Source organism: Ranitomeya variabilis, chromosome 8 (assembly GCF_051348905.1).
Source record: "Ranitomeya variabilis isolate aRanVar5 chromosome 8, aRanVar5.hap1, whole genome shotgun sequence".
In the NCBI taxonomy this organism is placed as follows: Eukaryota; Metazoa; Chordata; class Amphibia; order Anura; family Dendrobatidae; genus Ranitomeya; species Ranitomeya variabilis.
The window spans coordinates 38,409,280-38,435,703 of NC_135239.1; the positions used below are offsets into that span (position 1 = coordinate 38,409,280).

The window sequence follows — 26,424 nt, forward strand, 5'->3', positions numbered from 1 at the left end:
GTGACAAGGGGCGCCATTGTGCACTGTAGTACACCAAACTGACAAACAAGGCAACACAAACAAGGGTTAACAAAAACTCTAGGCGTTCAAAACATTCACTCACATATAACAGAGGAATGCACTGGGGTGTGAAGGTGGGGGAATAAACCAAAGCAGAGAAGGATAAGGAATTACCATGCATACAAACCAAGCAACAGTCACTAATAACTCCTTTAAATCTCTGTCTCATACGAACTCCTCTCCCTCCATTAGCCATGTAGCAATAAAGCTAGCTCTGACAAGGATTAGTATCAGAGCCCAGATTATAAAGCAAAAAGGAGTGGCTAACCAAGCAAAGCTTTGAGCACAAGGATTTCCAAACATGGTCGATTATCCCCTGTTCTGCCAGAAGTTGGTGGTTATTATTGAAGAAGACATTTGGTGGATTTATCTGTGACTGTTGCTAGGTTTTGAATGTGTGATGATTCCCTTTCTTTGCCTATTTTGGTTTTACCCCATTCTCCACGCCCCGGTGTTTACCTCTGCTGTATGTGTGAGTATATTTGTATGATTGGTATTTTTCTTTATTCCTGTTCTTATTAGTTAGTCTAGTCCTTGTTAGTCTAGTAAGTGTATTATGACACAGTACTACTCCCCTCTTTCCTAGATGGTGGAAGGGTACAGATTGAGGGCAGATTCAGAAGCTAAGGCAAGGTACGTGGCCCCGGCATCTTCACCATGAGAAGTAATCCAGGGGAACAGGGCGAGCTACGACACCCTTAGCATTAGGTACAGGGACACCCTGTCCCCATAGGTCATAATTCAGCAAACCCTCAACAAATGATTGTTTTTTTTGCTTTTTTTTGCTTTGGGCCTTCAATGGACTGGTATACTTAGAACATACTTTTATTTTTGCTGTACAGATTAGTGCAGCACATTCTCTCCAGGAACAATCTACTGCGGATTATAATTTTTTTACATTGGCAATATATGGGTGACGGAGATGGATTTCATTGCATTCCTATACAGTGGCATCAGTCAGATTTTAGCTTCATTCACATCTTGCATTTTTGCCTCATATTTTCTGTGCATATTTCAGTGCTGCGTTTCTGAAGTCACACCCTGCTTGTGTTTTCCTTGTGGATTTTATCCGTCAAATCTGTTCTTTCAAATTGGCAGCATGTCAACCTATTCAGCGTTTTTGCAACCTTTTTCACCTATTTAAATGAATGGAAGAAAGCGCAATAAAAAAATAAATTGAAAATGCTTGTTAAAAAAACACATAAAAATGTGTGTATTGTACACAGCATTTTCCCTGCCAACTCTCGGGTTTTTGGTGCAGAATAATCCAGTGCAAATACTAAACATCTGTGCATAGCCTTATGCGTCCGTAAACCTTGCCAGTGTATATATTTGTACACATGTAATAAAATGAAGCCTTTCATGTGGAACCCCCTCCCCAGAAAAAAAAATCCAATTTAGGTCTATTACTTATGAAAGAACACTGATACATTTCCTAAATGAGGACGACCCACTAATTGGAAGCTAATTTTTGCGAAGATTGTGTTTGATCTTCTCGTGACAGGAAAGCAGTAGGTGGTTTCTGCAAGTGTAATAGCTTCAGATCACACTTCATTCAACGACTCGTAAAAAAAAAAAAAGTTAAATGTGGCAGTTTTAATCTCATGATGTAAATTATAAATAAACATTATTGATATAAAATGCGTCTAATGGAAATAGATACAGACATATGGGTGTTGCGCTGAAGGTCATCAGTAGACCGGCGCATGCAGGGGGCATGGAGATCTGCATCTCTCTCCGCTGTCTGAGTGTCACGTCTAGAGATGGCGTGTCTCTGACATGGACCACTTAATAACAGCAGGAGGGAGGTGTTCAGAAGGATATGATTTTAATATAACAGTTTTAGCACTGAAGTGTCACCACTGCTTGACATATCTGAACCGTGGGGTAATTTAGTGCTGTTTTATCATCCTGACAACTAAAGGAAGTTGAGAGTTATATGAAACGATATTGATGTTTATACCGTTTCGATTCTAGCTTTCTGCTTCATAAGTGATATTGTTGAATAGACAACATGGCGGCAAAGTGGTATTTTTTTAGCGGTTGTCTACATTTTTGCCACATGTTATTCATCATAATAAATATATTTTTTGAGTGCTGAAGTTTACAAAATATTTTTGATCTTTGACTTCTGAGCACCACACAATAACAGTGAGTGTCCCCTTTTACTGCCAATAAAGTCTTCACAATGGCGCACAAGGTTCATGAAATTTAGGAAAAATTCAAAATACTCCTTAATTTTGCCCTTAACCTTAGGTTTGCAAAAGGGGAATGTTCTGCTTAAAATGTGGGCAGGATTGTGCAATGAATCACTCCAATGAGGGACTTGGAATACATTTGGGCAAAAAAAATGTGCAAATTTTGTTTTTAAACGTCACAATTGTTGAATTAGCTGAAAACATCTGGAACACCCACGTACAACCCTGAATGACAAACAAAAAAAAATACTGAGGAACACATAAAAAAGATAAAAATCAAAAGCTCAAATTAAAAAGAAGAACAAGGAAACGAAAAACAGCAAAATCTAGACAAAAAAATGAGCAACTCCAGTAATGTCGTCATTAGGGTTGAGCGACTTTTGTTTTTTTAGGATCGAGTTGGGTTTTGTGAAACCCGACCTTCTTGAAAGTCGGATCGCGTGAAATCGGCCGATTCTACTGTAAAGTCGGGTTCCGAATCGGAACACGAAACCCAATGCAAGTCAATGTGATTTTTCTCTCTTTCTCTCTCTCTCTCTCTCTCTCCTCCGTGCAAAGCATATGTGGTGTTTGACTGCGGAAATCACTGCAGCCCAAACGGTAATATGGCTCTATGACGCCGCAGAAGCCAGGCCGGAACCTATGTCATCACGCTGCCCACACTCCTTAATTGGCTGAAAAAATGGCGGGAAAGGCATCATACAAAACGCGACTTTGGTGCCAAGATCGCCGACCACGTGGCCGATCCCACGCTGGAGTCGGGTCGGGTTTCACGAAACCCGACTTTGCCAAAAGTCGGCGACTTATGAAAATGAACGATCCGTTTCGCTCAACCCTAGTCGTCATCTTTAATACTATTGGAGGAAACACTACTTTCTCGTATCAGCTTTCACAAATGTTTCTTATGTTTTTTAGATGTCTACAGTATGCAGTAAAGATGGCACTTGGACCGAAAAATTCAGCCTCTGCAAGGACTTAACAGGAACATGTCCTCCACCCCCAGAGGTCAACGGCATCCACTATATTTGTGACCATGGTCATGCCATCGGTAAGGAGATCTCGAGACAAAACTGTCGGGACATTCACAGCTCTTCCTCATAACAATATTTTGAATAAAATATTATTTTCTGAAAAGTTGACTCATATTTGGTATCACGCTCTTACATTATTCTTGTAACATGGTAATTGTGCGTCAGATGACTTCTGTTGCCAAAGCTTAAATCAAAGAATAACACTCCTTCTCAGATCTGAATCACTGCTTGCTTTTTTCCCATTTCTTTTTATTATTACATTTGATTTTAGACAAATTTTTGGAAAAAAAAAAAAAAAAGTTTGTGTTGGTATCATCTTCCCGCAGGGGCTAATTGCACAGCCTATTGCAACTACCCACCAAATGAGCCAGTAATCCTTCCCAAGAGCATGACAGCAAATGCTGTAGAGCACTGGATGAATCCTACCAAGGTGCAGGTACGAAGTCATCGTTCCATATCACAAATATGATATTCTAGGTATCACTTATTATTCTTTTGGTAAAATTTTAAAGAGAATTTGTTAGCAGATCTTTGATCACTTGAGAACAGTATAATGTAGGGACAGATGGTCATTTTCAGCAGGGCCCGGCTACAGCATTTGCTTCTATATTATTGTGCTTTGCACTAGGGCTTCTATTGGATGATCTACTTAAGCAGTAAACATCAAAACTTATAAATATCAAAGATCTAACAGCATGGAACGTTTTGGATAATCAACTAAGAGGGATATCCTTATCACACCTCCTTGAATGACTCATCACTGAACCTTTTTAATTTAAACTGAGCCCTTCCTCCAATTTTGACTGCTCCACTGATTCTGAAACAGTTTTCCTTTTCCTTCTGTGTCCCTCCAAAGTTATGCTCCCTAGTAATAAACGTGTAAATGTTCCCATCAGCCAACTGGGCATAAACCACATAACTTATCTGTGGGTGTGGCCATGTTTTGATTGGCCAATATCAGAAAAGAAAAAGCAAACGCCCCCAGAGCAGTTCTGTGGTATCCTCCCGGTTGGTTGAGGGGAAAATTTTCACAATTATTAGAAGGGATTATACTGTCACTTTGTAACGGAGAGGCAAAGAACAGAAAAAAAGTTCCAGAACCGATGAAGAAGCACTAATCGGCGGAGGAACTCAGTTTAAATTAAAAATTCCAGTGAAAGGTCTATTTTAAGTGGTTGCAATAGCACCCATGGAAATAATCATAACTTGACGTTCCCTAACTTAGTCCAAAGCAAAATATGAAGCAGAAACCCCCTCTTGCCTAATGCAATGTATAATACTAGTGTCTTCCTACGAGGAGCCTTTGTATATCCTTAGGCACCAGGACCTGATTTTGACTGGTCCCTCTGCAACCTATTTAGCTACATGTCTACACTGTAGTTACTGATTAATTAGGTTGTCTGGCCTTAGGGTACAAGTCTGCAGTCACAGACAGCACTGGGCGCTGTGAGGATTCTTTGGTGTTGGCACTAAGGGTGGCGGGCACGTGACCACAAGTATTTTCTTTGCATACGTGAGGTTACATGCCGACTATATGGACGGGGAAGTGTATTGAGCAAGGTCAAACAAGTTTAGTCGGAATGTGGCCAATAGTATTCAAATCACTTACTTGTGGTCAGATGACCACCATTTGTGCTCCTGGCTCCGGCACCAGAGAATCCTCACAGCATGCAGAGCATGCACTGTGAGGATTCACAAGTCTGCAGCCACTCTAAGGCTGGACAACCCCTTTTAGTAGGAAATCTAATGGATGTCCGAAATTAAAAAGTCACCTATCTGGCACACTTGTCTTATATTTGGGCATCTTGCTAGTCATGTTAGACACATTTCTCTTCATTACATCACCTGTTGTTTGGCTTACTTTTGTCCAATATATTACTTCAAGATTTTTGTTGAAATTTGGCACATTTTAAGCCAAAATGCCTTATTTAGATATGTCTAGTTAGACCCAAAAAGTGCCTAAATACCATAATCCAGAGAAACCTGTACACAAGGAGATACAGCAGCACAAGAGCGTACTAGAAAAACAAGTAACCGAGTGTCTGCAGATCAAAATCCCCAGCTGACCCATTGGGACTTCCAGACACCTACAAGAGAGATGACCACAGCAATCAGTAATGAAAATCCACTCCATGTTAAATTTTCAACCCCAAACGAGTCTTTTGTCAAGCTTGAAAAAGACAAGTTTGGAGCTGAAACGTTGTGTAATCCAAAACAAGGCCTGTACTCCAGTTTTTAGTGCAGATTGAGTCAGGATTCTAAAGGTACCGTCACACTCAGCGACGCTGCGGCGATATAGACAACGAGCCGACCTAACCTAGATCGCTGGAGCGTCGCTGTTTAGGTCGCTGTAGAAACATCAAACACAGCAGCTCCAGAACGATGCAGGAGCGATCCAGTGACGTAACGGCGACTCACTTATCGTTCTCGCTGGTTGTTAGCTCCATGTAAAACATTGCTGGCATCGTTGCTTTTGCTGTCAAACATGATGATACACGCCGACCTGACAACGAAATAAAGTTCTGGACTTCTAGCTCCGACCAGCGATGGCACAGCGGGATCCAGATCGCTGCTGCGTGTCAAACACAAAGAGATCGCTATCCAGGACGTTGCAACGTCACGGATCGTTGTCGTTCTCGTTGCAAAGTTGCTGAGTGTGATGGTACCTTAACACTTTTGGAGTAAATCTTCACCAACTGGTAAGTTTGTCTATGTTGGAAGTCAGAATATTAATGGAAATTTATTTAGAGTAGTTGTAACCTTTGCCAATGCATAGTATATGACTGTTTGCCATTTTCATTGTCAGGACATTATGTGCATAGGAATTCTACAGTGGTACCCAGATCCTTCATCTTTGCACTGTATCCCATCCTGTGAGGTAAGACCGCCATTATTGCACAAGCATTTACTAAATATCAATGCACTCTACAAAATTACACTTTACATTAACATTCACACCATTTTAAGTTTTTGAGTTTTTTTGGACCAAACCAAATTGCGCAGTTTGCAATGTGGAGACCAAATCATCACTAACTAGACGTATGAATACTAATAGAGTTGTAGGCCAATTTGAACATTTAGGCTACATTCCCACAATGGGCTTTTTGGTGTTGCAGATTTCCTGCACCTATTAAGTAAAATTCCTTACTTTTTTTAAAAAATAACCAGGGTGGGAACTCACCAAAAACTCAACCTGTTGCTATGTTCCAAAGATAAGTTCACATGATGAGTTTTTGTTGAGTTATTGAAAGCGTATTTTCGCAGTGCAAAAAAATGTCTAAGGTCACGTTCACACATTCAGTGTTTGTTCAGCATTTTCCATCAGTATTTGGAAACCAAAATTATGAGTGGAACAATCAGTGGAAAAGTATAATAGAAATACGTCACCACTTCTACATTTTTCACCCACTCCTGATTTTGGCTTACAAATACTGGGGTAAAATACTGACCAAATACTGAACGTATGAATGTGGCCTTATAGTTCCAGCAAAGTGGATGGGATTTATAGAAATCTTATGTCCACTGTACATTTTTTTTTTACACAGCATAAACTGATCTGAAGTGCATGTTACAAATCCGCAACGTCAATTTCTGCGGGTACGCTGTGTTTTATGTGCAGTTTTATGTGCAGATTTTCACCCTAGAGTTGCATTAGATGTGGAAAATCTACAGTTAAAAACACATGTAATCCACATAGATCTGTATTAATAAAGTTTTGTAACAGCCAAATACCACAAAGTATCAAAAACAAATTTAAAACATGACACACCAAAAAGTGAGAAAAAATTGCAGAGTCCAAAAAGCGATATAAACACCCTAAAAGATGCAACGAAAATAATGCGAGTAACCTAATGTAACCAATAGGTGCAGGAATGATGCGGAAAGTCTGCAACATCAAAAACTCACCAAATATTCAAAGTAGGAACTTAACCTTATCTTATCACTGACCTGTTGAGGTCCATTTTTTAAAGGCAGACTAAAGAATAAGAGTAAGAAACTGATTTAAAATATAATAGAAAAACTTTATATTATACATTTTGGCCTTGAAAACGCAAGAAAAACTTTGAAAATAGAAACAAATTATGCCTTCCAAACCAATATCTGAAAAAGATCTGATTGCTTTTCCTGTCCACGTTTCCTCAAGGAGAGCATAGCCATGCCTCGAGTACTTCACTAGGTCAAGGTAAAGTCATTTTCTAGACGACTATGAATAGATCTTGGGTATTTAGAGTACAATCGCAAACATTTTTTAGCTTAGTAGTAATCATAATATTTCGGGTAAATGGTGTTGATTTAAGGTGGAAAAGCTTAAAGCTAAACACAATAGTTATTCTTTAGGGAGTCAGGAAATAAGCCGTCTATACATTCTATTACTATTCATATATTCCATTTCTTATAGTTATGGTATTTTGTAATAACTTACATTTATTACAGCTGTATGACAGGAACACTTCAAGGAGATTTAAGCTACCTTCACAAATTACAGAAAATGTATCATCAGAGAATGACATAACTGTGTTGTTGTAAACATATTTAATCAAAATTGTGGTGGTTGGCTGCTATTTATTTTGACAATCTATATAAAAAAGTCTAGTGTTACAGTTTTCACATTGTTTACCGCAATATACACAATATTTCCTGATATTTCTTGTTTTCTTAATCTAGCTTTTCAGCTTTGCTGTATCTCCTAGGACAGAGTTAGCAGAGTCATCTCATTAATGTAAAAAAGGGGAAATTATTGACAGATGAAAACTAGAGATGAGCAAAAATAGTTGAATTACCCTTTTTCAGCGTCCTGTTCAGTCAATTGTGGCAGTGTTTACTTCTGCAAACTTCTGCATCCTTGGTACCTCTGCCATCTACTAGGCTCCCACAAAGTCATGACAACATGGCTTGATGCATGCCTCACGTGAGGTCTAGTAAATAGGCTTCATGTGATGTCATGAGGTTGCAGGGGCGCAGTGAGTGGTAAAACAACCAAGGCCTCATTTATGCATCAGTATTTTTCATCAGTGTCTGTATACCGCAGCCAGGAATGGAACTTACAGAGAAAAAAAATAAAAAAATAGACATCAGTTCTCTTCAACATATTTACATCTAATTAAAGGATTTGTCAAAGAGCAGGAATGATTGGGATTTTCTATTTTTGCGTGTACTTTAATTGCTCCCCTTCTTCCCAGAGCCATAACTTTTTTATTTTTCCATCAATATGGCCATGCGAGGGCATGTTGTTTGCGGGACGAGTTGTACATTTGAACAACACCATTGATTTTGCCATATCATGTACTGAAAAACGGGAAAAAATTCCAATTGCTAAATTGCTAGTCAGTGAAATTGCTAAAGAAGTGCAATTCCACAATTGTTTTTTATTCCATGTTCACTAAATGCTAACACTGACCTGCCATTGTGACTCTCCATGTCATTATGAGTTTGCATAAACCAATCATGTATAGATTCTTTATTTATGTGGTGACATTTTTTTCAAAATTTGTAAAATAAAGAAAAGAAATTGGCTACATTTTCCGAGACTTGTAAGTCTCCATTTTTTGGGATATGGGTCTTGGTGAAGACTTATTTTTTTGTGCGCTGAGCTGACGTTTATATTGATACCATTTTGAGATAGATACGATGTTTTGATTGCCTGTTATTGCATTTTATTGCTGCTGTAAGGAGATAGACCGGACCGCGGGTACCTGCATGCCGGGTCCAGAACTGAAAGGGCTGCATCCTCTGTTCCCAGGGGGAAGCTTTAGAGACGTGATCCTTCCCCTGCAGCCTTGGGGAAGCCCTAGTGAGAGAGATCTTCCTGCTGTCCTAGGGGGGGCAGGGAGAACCTGAAAAGGGCATGCAGCGTCGAGAGGATAAGAGAAGGAAGTGCACGAAGCAGAGTAGTATGGCAACGGTGGAGTGCAGTGCGGAGGGTAGCGCAGAAAGCAGCTCGCAGTGTGGTGAGCGGTGTGCCCTGCCTCCCCTACCAGAGGGTACCGGTGTGGCAACGGGACATATAGAAGGAGCCCAGGTCGCCAACAGAGAGAGCCATGCAGAGCAGAGCCTTGCAGAGCCAGCCGTGCAGAGCCAAGCCGTGCAGAGTGGAGCTTAACAGAACCGTGCCAGCAGAGCAGAGGTGTGCAGAGCCATGCCAGCAGAGCATAGCTAAGCTGGGTGCTGTTCCCGGTGTGTCAGTGAGTACCGCACAAGCTCTGCCCAATGGTGACTGCATACTTGACAGACCCCTGCATATAGGTCCACCGTTTGCAGATGACTGTCAGCTCCCCGCTCCTCTCCAAGCTAAGAGGTGACCCTAGTTGAAGGCAGAAACTGCATTGAGTGTGCAACGCAGAGAGAGAGGTGGACGGCTAGGCCGGAGACCCTCTACCAAGGTCTTGTGTACACTGCAGAGCGAGGCTTTGTTCCGGCAGTTCCCCCCACTGGACTGAGACCTGCGCTAGCCACATTAAGTATGGGGGTACTACCCGCTACACGTCACGCGTCGCTGTTGTCGGTGCCACCATTGGATTCCCTCCTGTCACAGACCACGCTGAGACTCCACATGCCACTGTTGTCGGTGCCACCATTGGAACCTTAAACTTCCTCACATCAGAAGGCTACAGTCCGATAAGTTTAACCTCTGTATTACTGAACTTTCGCTCGTCCCTAACCTACCCTGCCATCCTCCCAATTCTGCTCCTTTCCTTACCTTCACCCTTCAACCCCCTACTCCCTGCAAGGAGTATTGTTCTGTGTTAAGTAAATACCTTAACTCTTGATCTACCTCCTATCCGTGACGCCATCCTGCGTACCTGCTAGCATCTTACGCTGCGGCGACCCCAAAAATGTAGCTCTGGTGTTTTCTTTATTTTCTCATTATGCTATTTACCGATCGGAAAAATTATTTTTAGATTTTGTTATACCAGAGATTTCTGAACGCAGTGATACCAAATATGTGTATTTTTTTATTGCTTTTTTTTAATGGGGCAAAAGGGGGGTGAATTGAACTTTTATATTTGTTGAATTGTTTAAATATTTTTAAAAACATTTTTTTCTACTTTTCACTTGCTTCAGCAGTCCCCTTAGGAGACTTGATGCAGTGATAGTCTGAAGGCCATCTATGTGTAGCAAAAGCCATCATCTGCTATGAATGCCGGTCACGGGCCGGTGTCTATAGCAGATCAGCAATGTCAATCACGGGGGTCTTTTGCAGACCCCCAGTTGTCATGCCAGCCAATCGGTGCCCCACAATCATGTGACATGCGTGCCAATGGGCGAGATTAGTGACGCACTTCCAGTAAGTGTGAGATAAATGCTGCTATCGGAGATTGATGGCAGCATTTAACTAGTTAACAGTCATGGGTGGCTTGCGATTACATTCGCATCTGTTAGAGGCACATAACAGCTGATCAAATCAGCTGTCGTATGCCAGAAATGATGCTGGCTCAGCGCCGGAGCCCGTAACAAATGGGGATACATGACCTATGACGTACCTATATGTCATAGGCCGTGAAGGGGTTAAAATAATGACATGAGGCAGACTCTGCACCTCATCCCCAAGGATCCAGTGCTGGTCACTTTAATGGTCTGTGCAGGGACAGGATGTGACTGTCTTCTTTTTTTAAGTGAAGTATCACTTGACTGTTGAAGGTTGTGATTGGCTTCAGCAGTCACCTGACTAATGCAGAAAATCATGATCTTCAGCAGTCAAGTGACCAAAGAAGACATTATAGCTTCCTGTTGAAGGCACAGGCCACGGAAGCATCCCATATTTTTGTAAGACGGATAACCCCTTTAATGAAAGGAATATTAAAGAGGTTGTCTGGCCTTGGGGTACAAGTCTGCAGTTACTCTGTGACAATTCTGCTGAGTCAGTGCCAGAAAGAGGTGATATGACTGCAAGTGTACGAATTGCTAACTCCCAGCCACATTCCGACTAGACATATCCGACTTCATTCAATTCACTTTCATTGAGTGAATCCACGCACGTCTAGTTGGATTGTGACCATATGTATGCTAATGGCCCATGCTCACAGTGCTGGCACTGGAGAATCCTGACGCACACGGTGTATGCTGTGAGGATTCACAAGTTAGGTAGAGTGACTACAGACTTGTACCCCAAGGCTGGACAACCCCTTTTAGATTATGAGATATTCATTTTATAAGTAACTGGATGATATACTATACCATTATTGAAAATTTCAATTCCCATTTATTGGTCTACTAGAAAATGTCTTCCACTACAAGATGTGCACACAGATGTAATGAAATTATTCTAATCTCAGACGACAATAATCCACTGTACTAAAGTCTGTTTACTGCTAGTAAAAACGAAAATTACTTTTTTTTTCTAAAAAAAAAAGTCATCAGCAGTTTTTTCTTGAACAATCCACTCTAAGCCGACACATGGTCGGTCTGCTTCATTTGCATTAAACTCCTTTTTAATATTTTCATGTAGGATTTATGTTTTGTTAATTCTGGCAAAATGAGATCACCGGAAAGCCTTTTGTTTTTGTGCTCTTGAAGTTGCTGAACTCCAAAAAAAATTCTCCGCGCTGACAAAGATGAGATTTTCTGGCAGTAATACAGCTTTGGAAGTACGGAGCCATATGTCAGCTGAACTGACGGGTTTATAAGCACATGTTCTGGGATTTACTAAGTGTCAATGACTTCAGTGGCAATTTATTTCCAAATCAGGGTGTGATATCTCTCATTAGTGCCTGGTGAATCTGTTCCGTGGAGAGTGATTTACTTCTGCAAAGAGATCAAATGATCTTTGAAAAGGAAATTAAACACAACCATCTTTTTAAAGTCGAAATCTTGCAACATTTTCAGAGAATATAAATTCCTGGGAAATGTAGAACATGAGTTGAGATTTTGATTGGGGGATCATTTGATTTTGACTTGTGCCATATATAATGTTTTTATATTGGATTTTATGGAAGAGTTGGGGACATATTAAAATATTTTAAATTATAATTATGGAACTTTATGTCGGGCTCGTCTGTTATGAAGCTCTTTTCTAAATGTCAGTTAGCCATCACGCGGGGCCTGGGTTGTCAAGTGGGACATATGTTGCAGACACCTACTTAGGTCATATTATTATTGATGGAGACGGATCAGACGGCATACACTGCAGATAGCACACTAAATTACAGTGAATGCTGGAGTAGAAATGGTCAGCTTACTTGTGTATGTGTGGAGGGTGTTACCATATGTTCATAGAATCATAGAATGGTAGAGTTGGAAGGGACCTTCTGGGTCATCTGGTCCAACCCCCTGCTCCCTTGTTATTATTGCTCCCTTGGCGGAGGTTTGTTCTAGCATGGTGTATCACTTGATTAGGGTTGGACATACCACTGGTGTAACCTGTACGGTTTCACAGGAGCCGAAGAACTAGGTGGGCCTCCATCTCCACCTCCAAATCAAAGCAGGATGAATTGTGCACTATGAGGAGCTATTGGACCGCATTGTAATTGCAGAGGGGCCCTTTTCTGTTTGTGTCTGCCAATGCGCTTGAGGATTCTTACTCTCAAAGGAACAGGAGAGGTCATAGTTATTAAAAATAGATTTTTCTTTACTGAAGAACTTAACAGGAACATACTCTGTAGATAACAGTCACAGATCTGCATACACAGCTTTAGTCGCAGACAGAGGTATTGGTTTAACAGATTCAGGTGGTTTAAAGGGAGTCCAACACCCCAAAATGTATTTTAAATGGGCTGTTACAGTATTGTAGGGGACTTAAACCCTATAACAACCATATTAGCAGTGTGTCTGTTACTGGTACAGTGCTTGAGAAAATATCTTTTCATACGCACGTGAAGGAGTTTCGGTGCAAACTTGGCATGGCCATGAGTTTGGTGCACCATTATGCCTCCTCATTTGCATCTTGGGACCCTTCCCCCGCTTCTGATTGACAGTGCTCACTTCCCAAAGCAAGCACTGCCTGAATGTTGCCGGCATATGCACAACCATGTACGTTCTCCTCCTTAACTTCTTTCTTCTGAGGCCGCTCGCTGCTTTGATACAACCAGAAGTGCAGCGAACGCCATCAGAAGTAAGGAAACAAAGAGGAGAATACGCACGGTCACACACATGGCGGCAGCATTTACACAGTGCTCGCTCTGGCAAGGGCTCCTATATGCAAGTGAAGAGGCATAAAAGTACACCAAACTCTTAGCCAAGCCTGTACACACCATGCACACCATAGCTTCCTCTTTTGCATATTAATTAAAGGTTATTTTCTCAGGCACTGTACCAGTAACAGATACAGTGCGTGTATGAGTGTTAGAGGAGCTAAGTCCCGTACAACACTGTATAGTCTATTTAAAATGCATTTTGGGTGTGACGGACTCTCTTTATTAATATCACTTCAGCTAACGTGCTCGGATCAGGTGTTATCCAAGCATACTCATATCCTAAGCGAGTGTCTTCGGCGCACTCGAAAAATATGTTTGAGTCCCCACGGCTGCATGTTTCGTGGCTGTTCGACAATCGCAACTCATGCAGGGATTTGCTTTTTGTTTGGCAATCCTTGCATGTGTTGCGACTGTCGAACAGCCGCGAGACATGCAGGCGCAAGGACTCGAGCACGCCAAAGTCACTCAGCACCCGAGTATCCTCTCATGACACCTTATCCGAGCACATTCGCTCATCACTAATAAAAATCTAGGCTAACACCTACTTCAGGTCCCTCTACACTGCACAGTGGGCATCCGGATTCTCTTTGCAGCACAATGCCTTTCAGTTTGCTCCCATCACCCATTTCCATGTTTGTCCCTTCTCTTTCCCCTGTAAGGGACACTCAGACATTTCCACTGCCACTTCTATATTCTTCCAGTTATTCCTCTCTCACAGCTTCTGCCATCAAATCACTACAATCTCTCTGACCTTTCCATTCTCAGTTCCAATTTCAGCAATACAGCAGCAACTTGCTGAAACTTTTACTCTCTCACAACTATGGCTGTCTGAACTGTATCTAAACCAGGGGTCAATTTATAAAGTAAGAAAGTTGATGGTATGGTAGTCGATTCAGTTACTAAAAGTAGATTGAGAACAATACACAGAGATGCTCCATATCCAGTGATTATGTGAGGTCCAGTTTTTTGTCACCTTCTATAAAAACATGTTTCAGGGAACTGAGTCAGGTTTGTCAAGTTTACAGAAAGTAAGAGGTGCATTAAGTCATTGTAGGAAGTCCTTAATAACGTATCTCTTTCTGTAAACTTTACAAAGGAGATTCAATGCCCCGAAAAGCATTATTTTTGCAAAAGATATCCATAAACTGCACCCTGCATAATTACTAGATGTTAAGCGGTTACCCTACTGTCTTCTTTCCACATTGTAACCCTTGGTGAGCATGTAACCCTAAATCCAGAAGGACCCAAGTACCATGCTGCATCCAACCATCCATTGTCCATACACGCCTGTATTAATGTTATGCCTATCCATGCCCAACCATCTATGGTGAGCATCCACCTATAATGTATTTTCTTCCCCCTATCCTCACCTAAACGTGTTAACCCAATGTAGGGTCTTTTTATTCCTATGTCAGTTTTGAACCCCTTTCTATCCACTATATATAAATAAAACCTTCTTCTGGAAACCTCTGCACACTCAACTAAGCAGTTGACTTCCTTCTCTCTGGAGTGTCAATAAATGCCCGGCCATGCCTGTCGTGGTACCATACACAATTATTTACTATATATACTAAGCAAATTACATCTTTTAGGCACAAAGTACAATGCACAAGAATACAGTTGCATTAAAGAAACACAACCGTTATTCAGGAGGTTCCTGGGTCACCTTCCACCCTATTACTGGATGAGAATATTGACTGAGAACGCCAGTGTCATTAGCATCCTGCTAGGAATTGGTATGGAATGGATTAATGCTGGCTACCACCAGCCATCCTAACAGCATGGGTTTTCAAGAACTGATGATCAAATCTGTATAACTTGCAAATAATAACTTGGGTTCAGGCATCCAATCCAGTCATGCTGAACACAATGTCAACCCTCTACAGGGGCAAATGGAGTCCGCAATGGTAAAACGTAAGCCTCCTAATTTTTCCCTAGAAACAATGCAAAACAACAAGGTTCCATAGACTTCAATATAGAGACCCATTCAAATGTCAGACTACCTTTTTTTTGTCCTCTTGCATAAAGTACCACTAGATCCTTCAGCTTTGAGGCAGATTTAACAGGACTGCAATTCATTCATGGGTAATCTTGTAGTCTAAGTTTTATCAGTGATTTTTATTTTCACACACACAAACACACACGCACACACGCACACCATATATAAATATATTCATATATTAAATATAGGTTAAATCCTAGCTCTACAGGCTCTGATTATTTGCACCTGGCTGGCTCTGCATATAACCAGGTCATGTGTTCACTAGTCAATCAGATCGGAGAAGCTGACCAGAGAGGATTGTGTTGGAGCTGGAGGGAGAGACGAGACGGAATCCCTCTCTGAGAAGAAACTGCATAGGCCGTGTGCACCAAACTGCAAGTATCACTGGTTGCTATGGACAATAACCATTATGTTTGACCGAACTGGGACTAGCTCAGTTGTCTATGAGTAGCCAGGGTCTATTTAGTTTACTTAGCATCTGGACAAGGCTAGGGATTTATGTTTATGGTTTTGTTTTGGTGCACTGCAACCTGTGGAAATATATGTCACATTATATGCAATGCTGTTCACCAAGGACATTCAATCTTTACGCTGCAATTGTCTGTGCTCTCTATACTTCACACACACATTTCATCATTGTAGAGATTCATGCCCCCAAGTAAGCATTAGGTAACGTTCACACAGGCACTGGATTCTTGGGTGAAAACAATGTGACTTTTATTTTCACTGATTACACAGTACCAAAACAAACCCATATGCATATATCTGTAGCATTGTCTAGGCACTAACTAAGCAAAATAAACCCTGGCTTCTCACACATGGCTGAGCTAGTCCCAGTTCAGTTAAACGCAACAGGTATTGTCCATAGAAACCCGTGATACTTGCTATTTGGTGCACACAGCCTATGCAGACTCTTCTCATAGAGGGATTCTGGCCTGTCTCTCTCTCGAGCTACAATACTATTCACTCTGGTCAGCTTCACCCATCTGACTAACTAAGGTGAACACCTTGACTGATTATATACCGAGCTAGTCAGGTGCACCTAACCAGAACCTGTGGTGCTAGGATTTAACCCTAGCCTACCTGGTGTTGCTACAATATATACATTAAACAATCTGAAATGTTTCTCCTATCCATTGAAATGTTAATCCTGGACAGCACACAGACTACACACTAATGCCATCCATGTGCTATCTGTGATTTTCATTGCCCCATAGACTTGCAATTGTGATTTTGACCCATGACTCTGATCAAAAAAGAACATGTCACCATGATTTTTTGGTTGACACACGGTCCACAAAAACATAGACATTCGAACAGCCCCATAGACATTAATGGGTATGTGTTCTATTCTTGAAACTCACAAATAAAATGTGTATGTGATTCATGGATGGCTATAGTAAACCTTAAAGAAGCCCTCCTCTTCACATCAAAATTTTTATCCTCTTAATATATTATAATCATCATATTATACAGCACTGTGTACTTACAATTGTTCATTTTGCCTTTCTACCCAGCTAATTCTTGTCTTTCTTCTGCTCTATGTAGAAACAGCAAGTCTTTTCTCCCTACATTTATCATTCACCACTTCAAATCCTGACACAACTGCTCCCTCCTACCCCCTGCCAGGGACTTTTGCAGTCATTCATGAGTCAGTCAGCGAAAATTGACCTTCTGTTTCTACACAGAGTTAAGAAGAATTCAGCTAGTCTGTTTTTAATCACATGATGTCATAGACCTAATAGTAAAGAGAAGAATTAGCTGAGTAGAAAGGCAAAATGAGCAATTGTAAGCACACAGTGCTGTTCAATATGATGATAGCAATACATTAAGAGGATAAAATCTTTGATGGGAGTAGGAGGAGTGCTTCTTTAGATATTGGTTCATTAATCATTTTATAACAATTTTTGCTTAAGGGGAAACTTAAAGAAAAAAATGTTTTAAGTATTTGATAGTGGTGAGTGAGTGTGCTCGTTACTCGAGATTTCCGAGCATGCTTGGGTATCTTGGGCGTGCTCGTAGATTATGTTTGTGTCGCCGCAGCTGCATGATTTGTGGCTGTTAAACAACCTGAACACATGCAGGGATTGCCTGTTTGTTAGGGAATCCCCACATGTATTCAGGCTGTCTAGCAGCCGCAAATCATGCCGCTGCGGGAACACAAACATAATCTACGAGCACGCCCAAGATACCCAAGCATGCTCGGAAATCTCGAGTAACGAGCACACTCGCTCATCACTAGTATTTGATAAATAAGGTGAATACTTTCGGAGGAGATTGAATGAAGAGGTGGTCGAACATATGTAAAGCTTTCTCACTTTTATAGGAGTTATGGAAAAAGATAAGCAAGCTTGCATTGGGCCCCCGTTCTCATTGGTAAGACCCCACTTGGTAGACATTAATAACATTTCCCATGAAGATGCCATAAGTACCGTATATAAAATGGGAAATTTCTTTTAAAGTGGGTCTATAGTGATGTTTTCAGAAGTAGAGTTTGCACACTCCATGTAGATTCAAATTCTTTTAAAGTTACTGAAACTTTTAGATGTTGTCTTGGAATATTTTATGCATGAGCAACCAGGGTGTTCTCTGTAATTCTTCTTTAGTACTCCACTAATCTCTGAAAACAAGTTTAATTGTAGAACTGGTGATGAAAGAATTTTTGTTTGCAAACCACTGGAGTTCTTGCTGGTACAACCATATTTCTGCATCTGTAGCCTGCAGCAAAATCAACTTGTTCCATTGCAAATGATCTTGCGTGAGCCGCATACAAATGTGACATATTAACTTCATTAATGTATTTTCTATTCAGATCAGTCCCCACTTGTTTCAAAGCTTCAATATCCGAATCTTTCGCGTGTTGAAAGCTATTTTTCAGCATTTTACATTAATAGATATTTACTGTATCTGCTGCTCAATACACAATTGAACTACAGGGCCGCGTTAATAGTTTATGAAGTTTTTATTGGCGTTATTATTTTAGTACAGTAGACCTGCACTTTTCAAGCACTTTGGCTGGAATATTCGGAAATTACACTACTGTATGTGAAGTTCTAGGATATATAATTAGCTGAATTTTTTTCTCCTGAAATCCAAATGACCCTAGCAGCGGGCCAAAAAATGAATTCTAATAGCTTCTGTGAAGGCAGTCATCTAGCAATAGGCTGTGTTTTAGTATTCTGCAGCCTCAGTCCCATTGGCAGGTCATATAGGTTTTTTTTTTTAAGTGTGTTGATAGGTCCCAATGGCTTATTCACTCTGTTCCATGCTCACAATTCCATCTCGAGAAATTTTCATAATTCGGAGAAGAAGATATCCGTTATGCCTCGTTAAACTTGAAAGGTCATCCCTAGAGATGAGCAGACCAATCCACTGCGAATCAACTTTGAATCAAATTTACCAAAATTTGCAGGTCCAGACAAGTTCAAACAATTTGCAATTCGATTTGTATGGATTGTAAAAAAAAATGCTCTGCGCCTTTTCACACAATACAGAACATTCTAGATTAGGATTATGACATCAAGCGCAGCCCCGCGGGATTCCCCATAATGCCTTGTAGCTATTACATCACATGGTCTTGTTCAGCTAATCAGTAGGGACTATAAAAATGAGGGTAGTAAAACCATGGGCCATTTTGGGCCTTACAGCCTAGGACTAGGAGGTCAGAATGCACAGCTCATTACATATACATAGGGGGTAAAAAGACCTAAATTTGACTGTGGTATATTACTGCAGCACTGAAAAACATTCAAAATGGGAATGCTAGTCATAGTGTGTGAGTAGCAGTATAAAGATCCAAGTAATAGGGAGGTGCTGAACCTGCACAGTCACTCAGTGTGAATGTGAATTTTTTGATCTGTATGGCTACTTTCACACTAGCGTCGTGCACTGCACGTTGCTATGCGTCGTTTTGTAGAAAAAATGCATCCTGCAAAAGTGCTTGCAGGATGCGTTTTTTCTCCATTGACTTGCATTAGCGACGCAGTGCGACGTATTGCCACACGTCGCAACCATCGTGCGACGGTTGCGTTGTGTTGCGTCGGACCGTCGCCACCAAAAAACGTTGCATGTAACGTTTTTTGGTGCGTCGTGTCCAGCATTTCCAACCACGCATGCCGGAACTCCGCCCCCGCCTCCCCGCACCTCACAATGGGGCAGCGGATGCGTTGAAAAACAGCATCCGCTGCCCCCATTGTGCGGCGCTTCCACAGTATGCGTCGATGTGCCACATCACATTGCAACGTGCAGTGCACGACGCTAATGTGAAAGTAGCCTAATATACTGCAGTAACAGTACTTTAATAAGAACATTTTTTATTTATGAAACACTGCAAAAAAAGGAAGTTAGTTTAATACCCTTCTGTCCTAATTTTACTACTGAAGAAAAAGACTGAATCCAAGACTTGTGTGTTATTTTTGGAATTGAAAGCCTGTTGCGGATGCCAAAATAGGGATAATTTCTTCACACTTAGGAGGGAAGCCATTATAGCTTATGTGTTCCTGCCCATTTTAAAAGAGATAATTTTGGATGGCTTGTGAAAATGCTATTGCTTCTTTGATTAGTAAAAAAAAAGTTCTTGATACTTCCCAAATAGAGATAATTTTTGCACCATCCCTTGTGAAAAAGCCGCATTTACACTACATATTTGTAAACACTTGCCAGGTAGGCATATGCTTCCTAATAGGGATAATTTTTGGACAATTTTTACAATTTAAAGGAAACCTGTTAGGTTGTATAATACTATTAACGGACAGATATAGGGTCAATCTGCAGGTTAATAGAGTTTTGGAGGTTTGTGGCCACTGTGCTGAAGGTGCTACATCTGGGAGAAAATGAACTTTATTTCTACTGAAAACTGCTGTCTTTCAGTCATGCTGGTGTTACCGAATAAATCACAGCCATTCCTCACATCACTATAAGCGGCAGCTGTACGCACGCCTGGCACTGACTAAACTTTTAAAGCTTAGTCCTTCAGATTCAACAACAAACTTAGCCAGTAACGTAACTTGAAGCCTGTGAAACCCCATTCAACATCTAACAGGTCTTTAAAAGTATTAATCTTCTCGTATCAGTCAAAAAGACATTTTTGGTCTCTTTAGGCTCCAGGACCTAGATACGACCACTATAGTTACATCTATGTACTAAGCACACAAAATATAAGCCATTTGGCAATTACTCATACAGCTCTGGCAAAAATTAAGAGTCCACCACATCAAATCCCTGTCATGGGCAGCCCAATCTCCAGACCTGAACTCCACTGAAAACCTCTGGAATGTAATTGAGAGGATGATGGATAGTAACAAGCTATCAAACAAAGAAGAACTGCTTACATTTCTGCGCCAGGAGCAGTGTGAAAGACTGGTGGAAAGCATGCCAAGACGCATGAAAGCTGTGATTAAAAATCATGGTCATTCCACAAAATATTGATTTCTGAACTCTTCCTGAGTTAAAACATTAGTATTGTTGTTTCTAAATGATTATGAACTTGCTTTCTTTGCATTATTTGAGGTCTGAAAGCACTGGGTTTTTTTTTTACATTTTGACCATTTCTCCTTTTCAGAAAAAAAAAAACATAATTTATTGCTTGGAAATTCGGAGACATGTTTTCAGAAGTTTATAGAATAAATAAACAATTTACATTTTACTCAAAAATATACCTATATAGAGAAAAATCAGACAAACTGACAATTTTGCAGTGGTCTCTTTCTTTTTGCCAGAGCTGTATTTAGGGTATATAATATATGTCGAATTTTTACTAAATGCTAAACCATCTCATATATTATTTGAATTCAAGTACAATTTCTGGATTTAAAGTACTGCTTCATTTTGGGACCAAGGACCTTTGTGAGTTTCTAGAATACAATATATTGAACGCTTCTTGTTTAAACCAACGTTTTCCGCTGCAAAGCCTCCTGTTATCTCCATAAAAACAGACTGCAGTACGCAGAGCACTGGGTCTTACCACATCCAGAATTTTACCTTCCCTTTGACAAACAATTTGGATTTGCCTATTGTTTGTACACGATATAAATGGCTGTGTTCAGCTCTGCATTTTCTTCTATCACAGAAGACGGCATAACAGATACTGAAGCTATTGGTCTCCGTACTGTGTCTCCCATTTATCAACCTACACATCAGGAATGTATCTCGCAGACAAAGAATTTCATCTGAACTATTTTCTGGCAGCAATAGAAAAAAAAATATTGTTCTCTCTATATTCTTGGAGTCAGAGCTGTAAAGGTTACGTAGTTTCTATTGATTTCCTTGGTGTATTGTGGTGACTGACTCTGTGTTCCTGTGTAGCCCTTTCAAGCAGATGGCTGGTGTGACACAATTAATAACCGAGCGTATTGTCAGTATGACGGAGGGGACTGCTGCGCCTCTACTTTGTCCTCGCACAAGGTAAGGAAACAATTCAACAAGCAGGTCATATCCAATCCCACAATGTCCCTTTTCTTTATGCACACAATTGTGTCGTTGTGGAGCCATTCAGCTGTTGAAAAAAAATAAAAAATCACTTTTTCCATTAGAAATGTTTAGACGTGGGATTACTGCCTGTCGTATTTTCTATACCAGCATCAGTGTTAGCGTCAACGCCCTATAGAGTCCAGCCACTAATTTTTGTGTTGGGTTGGAATTCTGGTGGTTGCTCCTGCACCCTCGATAAGTACTTACTCACACCACCATATTATTGGTCTGCGTATGATCCGTCAAAACATCGGATTTGGACCAATGTTAGTTTATAGGACTCAGCACATTCGAGGAAAATAATCGCAGCATGTCCAAGTTTGATCTGATATTCGGAACGCACTCGGCCATGAAAGTCAATGAGTACATGGAAACCATAAGTCAGATGACATCTGAGTACAGTCTGATTTCTGTACACTGACACAATGGAGAAGATGGAGAAATTTTGCTCTCCACTTTTCTTCACAGTGTGCTCCGATTCTCTTATTCGAGATAATTGGAGCACAAAAAGTTCTCGTATGTTGCCAGAACCCAGCAGCTTTGTCAAAACCATATCGGCCACGGGCAGGTACTGCAGATTCACCCCCTATTCATTTGATATTCCTTTGAATAAGGGGTGGATCTGCAATACCCAGCCGCGTCCACTTTAGAAAATGACGGAGCTGTTTTGTTCTGGCAGCATCCGAGACCTTCCAGCCGCCACTGGTGCTCATAATAACTGGTTGACGGGGTGACAGGTGGTGCCATACTCCCACCAATCAGATAGAATGATAAATATAGTAAAAAAAAGTAGTGGCCATCCCCTTTAAGGATTTGAAGCTGCTCTTTGAAATTAAAACAGCCTAATTTTACAAGGACTGAATTACAGTTCATGGTAGGTGATGTTATGTTTCCACACAAGTTAAAGGGAATCTGTCAGCAGGTTTTTGCCACCTCATCTGTGAGCAGCATGATGTAGGCAAAAAGACCCTGAATCCAACCATGTATTACTTAGTTTATTGGGTTCAATGGTATGGACACATTCAGAACTTTCAGATTTAGCAGTGCAGCAGAGCTGACAAAGCTAGCCCTGCCCACATTACTCTCTGTATGTACAGTGACTATAGACACTGAGCTGCTTATCACAGAAGGGGCGGAGTCAGACCAGGAGTATGTGCTGTTGTGTCCCAGCAATTATCAATTACTGGTGATATAACAATCATTGCAAGTAGGCAAAACCACAGAGGCATCCATGAAATCTGTGTTTTAACCCCTGCAGCATTCTGCCTTTGTATTACGTAGCAAAAACTTGCTGACAGATTCTCTTTAATACTTCATCCTATATCATTTACATGTTGATTTTTTTATTCAGAATTTCCCGATCAGTGGCAGAGGTTCGAGTGATGCTCCAAAGTTTTGGCAAGTGCAGCTACTATTGCACACTGAACTTTGTAAAGATTTGTTTGTTAGGTAAAACACAGATGTTTGCACCCTTACATTTCTGCAAAATTAGTTACAGATGCAAAATGTCTCCAATTGCAAATTCAATGCAAAATTATGACATGCAAGTAAAACCCTACAACAATTCGGTGTTCTAATACAGACACATAGCATAAACGACTCCTGGCAGAGTATCATAAAATTATATTTTGTTTCTTTTTCAAATCTTTTTGCGCTGCTCATTTTTGGAATTGTTGTGCCAAGATGTAAAGTAAGGAATGACACATCTGTAGATGTTTGAATATAGAAAGTTAAAAACTAATGATTATATTTATAAAATGGCTAAATCCATTCTGGATAAATGGAAGGTAACTTGTAAAGGCTATGCACACCTTCTCACCAAATTTCTTGCGTTATTGTTCATTTCCAAATGCTACTGCAGAGTGTCTGTAAGTCATTTATCTGCTGTAGCTGAGTGCCTTAGCAAAAATGTTACAAATCTATCAGAGCTCCTGGCCCTGGTTCTCACAGCTCCCTCTGGTCTCCCCTTCCCTTCTCTCAGACTTAGAAATAGCAGCAGGGATGGTATTAACGCAAATTTCCATAACATGGAAAGGAGAGAAAGTAACTCAGAGAGAGCAGAGACAACAAGCTAAAGAAAAAGAGAAAACCATATGAAAAGAAAATAAGTAAGGGATAGAAGCTGTCCTCTTATATGAATAGTGAGGACAGCAGCATCCTAGATACACACATACCTCAAATCCAGCCTTTATTACTGAGAGGGGCACTCTCACAAGATAAGATTCTGAAACATGATCACGCTATAAATTACATATCAAGCAGGTCTGAAAATGAAGGACAAGATGAGGATTGCTGACTGAAACTTAGTGCAATGTTTTTACCACTGGCGTATGTAAAAACGATTTATTCCATGCCAAAGGTTTGCATAGCCTTTAAAAGCTAAATCTAAAGGGCCTATACTATTTGGGTTACTCCATTTTTTTTGGAAGCTGATTGACAATCAATTGATTGCAACCGTCCTGACTCTCAAACTTTTTGGGTTGTTGTTTACAGGAGGAAGCCTATTCAAATAAATAAGCAACCATGTAATACATAGGTCTCCACCGTTAATATTTTTAATTATATAAATCTCACACAATACCATGAGATGCTAAGAAAACTGTCCACTGTCTACATATGCCATCATAAACAGATGTAGACACGTATGCAATAAACATCTCTCTCGAGAGAGAAAGAGCATCACAAACTAATTTTGTTCCCAAAAGCTGGTTCTCACGTACCTCTCATCTTGGGATGAGGTAAGGAAGGACATATCTGTCCGTAGCCCGGGAGAGAAAAAGTCTTGTTGATGAAAATTTGAATCTACGATGCCTATCATATATGATGGCAGTATTGATTGTAAATGTCATAGTTTAGTTCTTTGATATATAGAGGTATTTTCATCCTATTACTATGTATACCAACTTGGACCAATTGTCTTACTGTTACTTGTTACAGGGTCAAGTCATTCCTTTTGCGGCTGAGTGTGAGAAGGATGAGTGTACATGTCGTGACCCAGAAGCTGAAGAGAACAAGTCTCAAAGAACTAACTGGCCAGTGCTCCTTCCACCAGACTTTGGGGAGATACGTCCACCACTGACTTGAGAAAACTCTACAAAACATTTCACGATGAGCAGTTGTGTCAGAGTCATTAATGCCTCCTCAACACACAAGATCTGTGCTACTGAACTATTCCATGCAAATTATGGATGACCTGGATAGAACATGGAAGTGAAAACCAGGAGTTTAAAACATGAGATCTCAGCATTATGGTCGGAACATACGCACAGAAACGTTATGTTATCCTTACCTCCATCTGTTATACACCAAATGTAGACTGATATTCCAGAGCACTTTTATTTAATTTCAAACCGTCATCTGCCCACTCAGTATAGACTAGACGTAGTAATCAAAGGCAGGTATCATACCGTACATGTCTCCGTGTTTTGTCCAGTCATTTGCATGACCACAGTATGTTGTGTATATTGGAGTTGTGTTGGATTAGCAATCATCAGTATCCCTGCAGTCCAAGGCATTTTATAAGATTATAATATATGAATAAATACAAAGGTATTAACGTATATTGAATGTTTGCAATATTTTAATTCTATATTATCCACCCACAATTGCTTGTTTAATCATCAGTCGGACAATTGAGCCTAGAAAATTTCATAAACATGAATTAATCCTAAAGTAAAGCCACCAATTAAAAATTGGCCTTTGGGAGCTAATGGTGTGAAAAAGCAAAAGAACCTATACTTATCTGTTAATTCTCCTGTTGTTACTGCACGGCAGCTCTGGCGTCCCCACCAGTCCTTGTTTTTTGTGCCTGCAGCAAAGATATCTTGTCTACCTATTTGACTACAACACCTATACGCAACCCATTGCCATCCTTCTATAGATGAACCACTATCCTCTAAATCTCAAAAGTCTGTATGACGCGCCCAAGGAACAATTATAGGGCAGGACATTTTCCCCCACGTCTTTCTTTTTCTTAAGATAGACACTCTCTGCTCAAAACTCAACTGTTCACTGATCATGGTCATGCTTTGCAGGAAATTCAGAGCTCAATGGTTGAGCTGAAGGCCCAATAGATGGTTCTCCAAGCATGGTCCTGATATGCCCATCAGATCACTTGAAGCTAATTAGCATATAGCGTAGCACAAGTTTAAAGGTTAATTTTAGAGATTTGTGGGTCAGAAGGGGGTTTGAATAGAGAGATTATGGGGACAACCCCTTCTGAATTCCTAAATCCCCCCCCCCAGTAAAATAACAATACTTAAAATCACCTGTGGTGCCGGTGCCGTACCAGCGGTGTCAGCTCCGGCTCTCCCGGTGCTCACGTGACATTATGTCATGTAGTCCCTGCAGTCAATTAGCGCTGATTTCATTCTCTTTTCTTACAATCGGAATTGACATCTGGAGGAAGTGAGAGGACAGCAGCAGCTCTCATGTCCTCCGGATATCTTGATTTGTCAGAAGAAGGTGAGAGTGAAGCCAGCTCTGATTGGCAGCAGGGATTGCTTGACATTTGAAGGTCACATGAGCCCCTAGAG

General features: G+C 40.6%; 1 protein-coding gene across 3 annotated transcripts in view; it reads left to right on the top strand.

Annotated features, from left to right (window-relative positions):
* PAPPA2 (pappalysin 2) overlaps window positions 1-25,519 on the top strand; it is a 227,359-nt gene extending 201,840 nt beyond the window's left edge. For all 3 annotated transcript variants that reach the window (XM_077277920.1, XM_077277918.1, XM_077277919.1), the window contains exons 19-23: window positions 3,174-3,306; window positions 3,616-3,725; window positions 6,096-6,167; window positions 21,725-21,823; window positions 24,827-25,519. In XM_077277920.1, coding sequence (XP_077134035.1) covers window positions 3,174-3,306; window positions 3,616-3,725; window positions 6,096-6,167; window positions 21,725-21,823; window positions 24,827-24,973 — 561 coding nt within the window. In that variant the 3' untranslated portion in view covers window positions 24,974-25,519. The remainder of the gene's footprint in view (window positions 1-3,173; window positions 3,307-3,615; window positions 3,726-6,095; window positions 6,168-21,724; window positions 21,824-24,826) is intronic.
* Window positions 25,520-26,424: the final 905 nt, after the last annotated feature.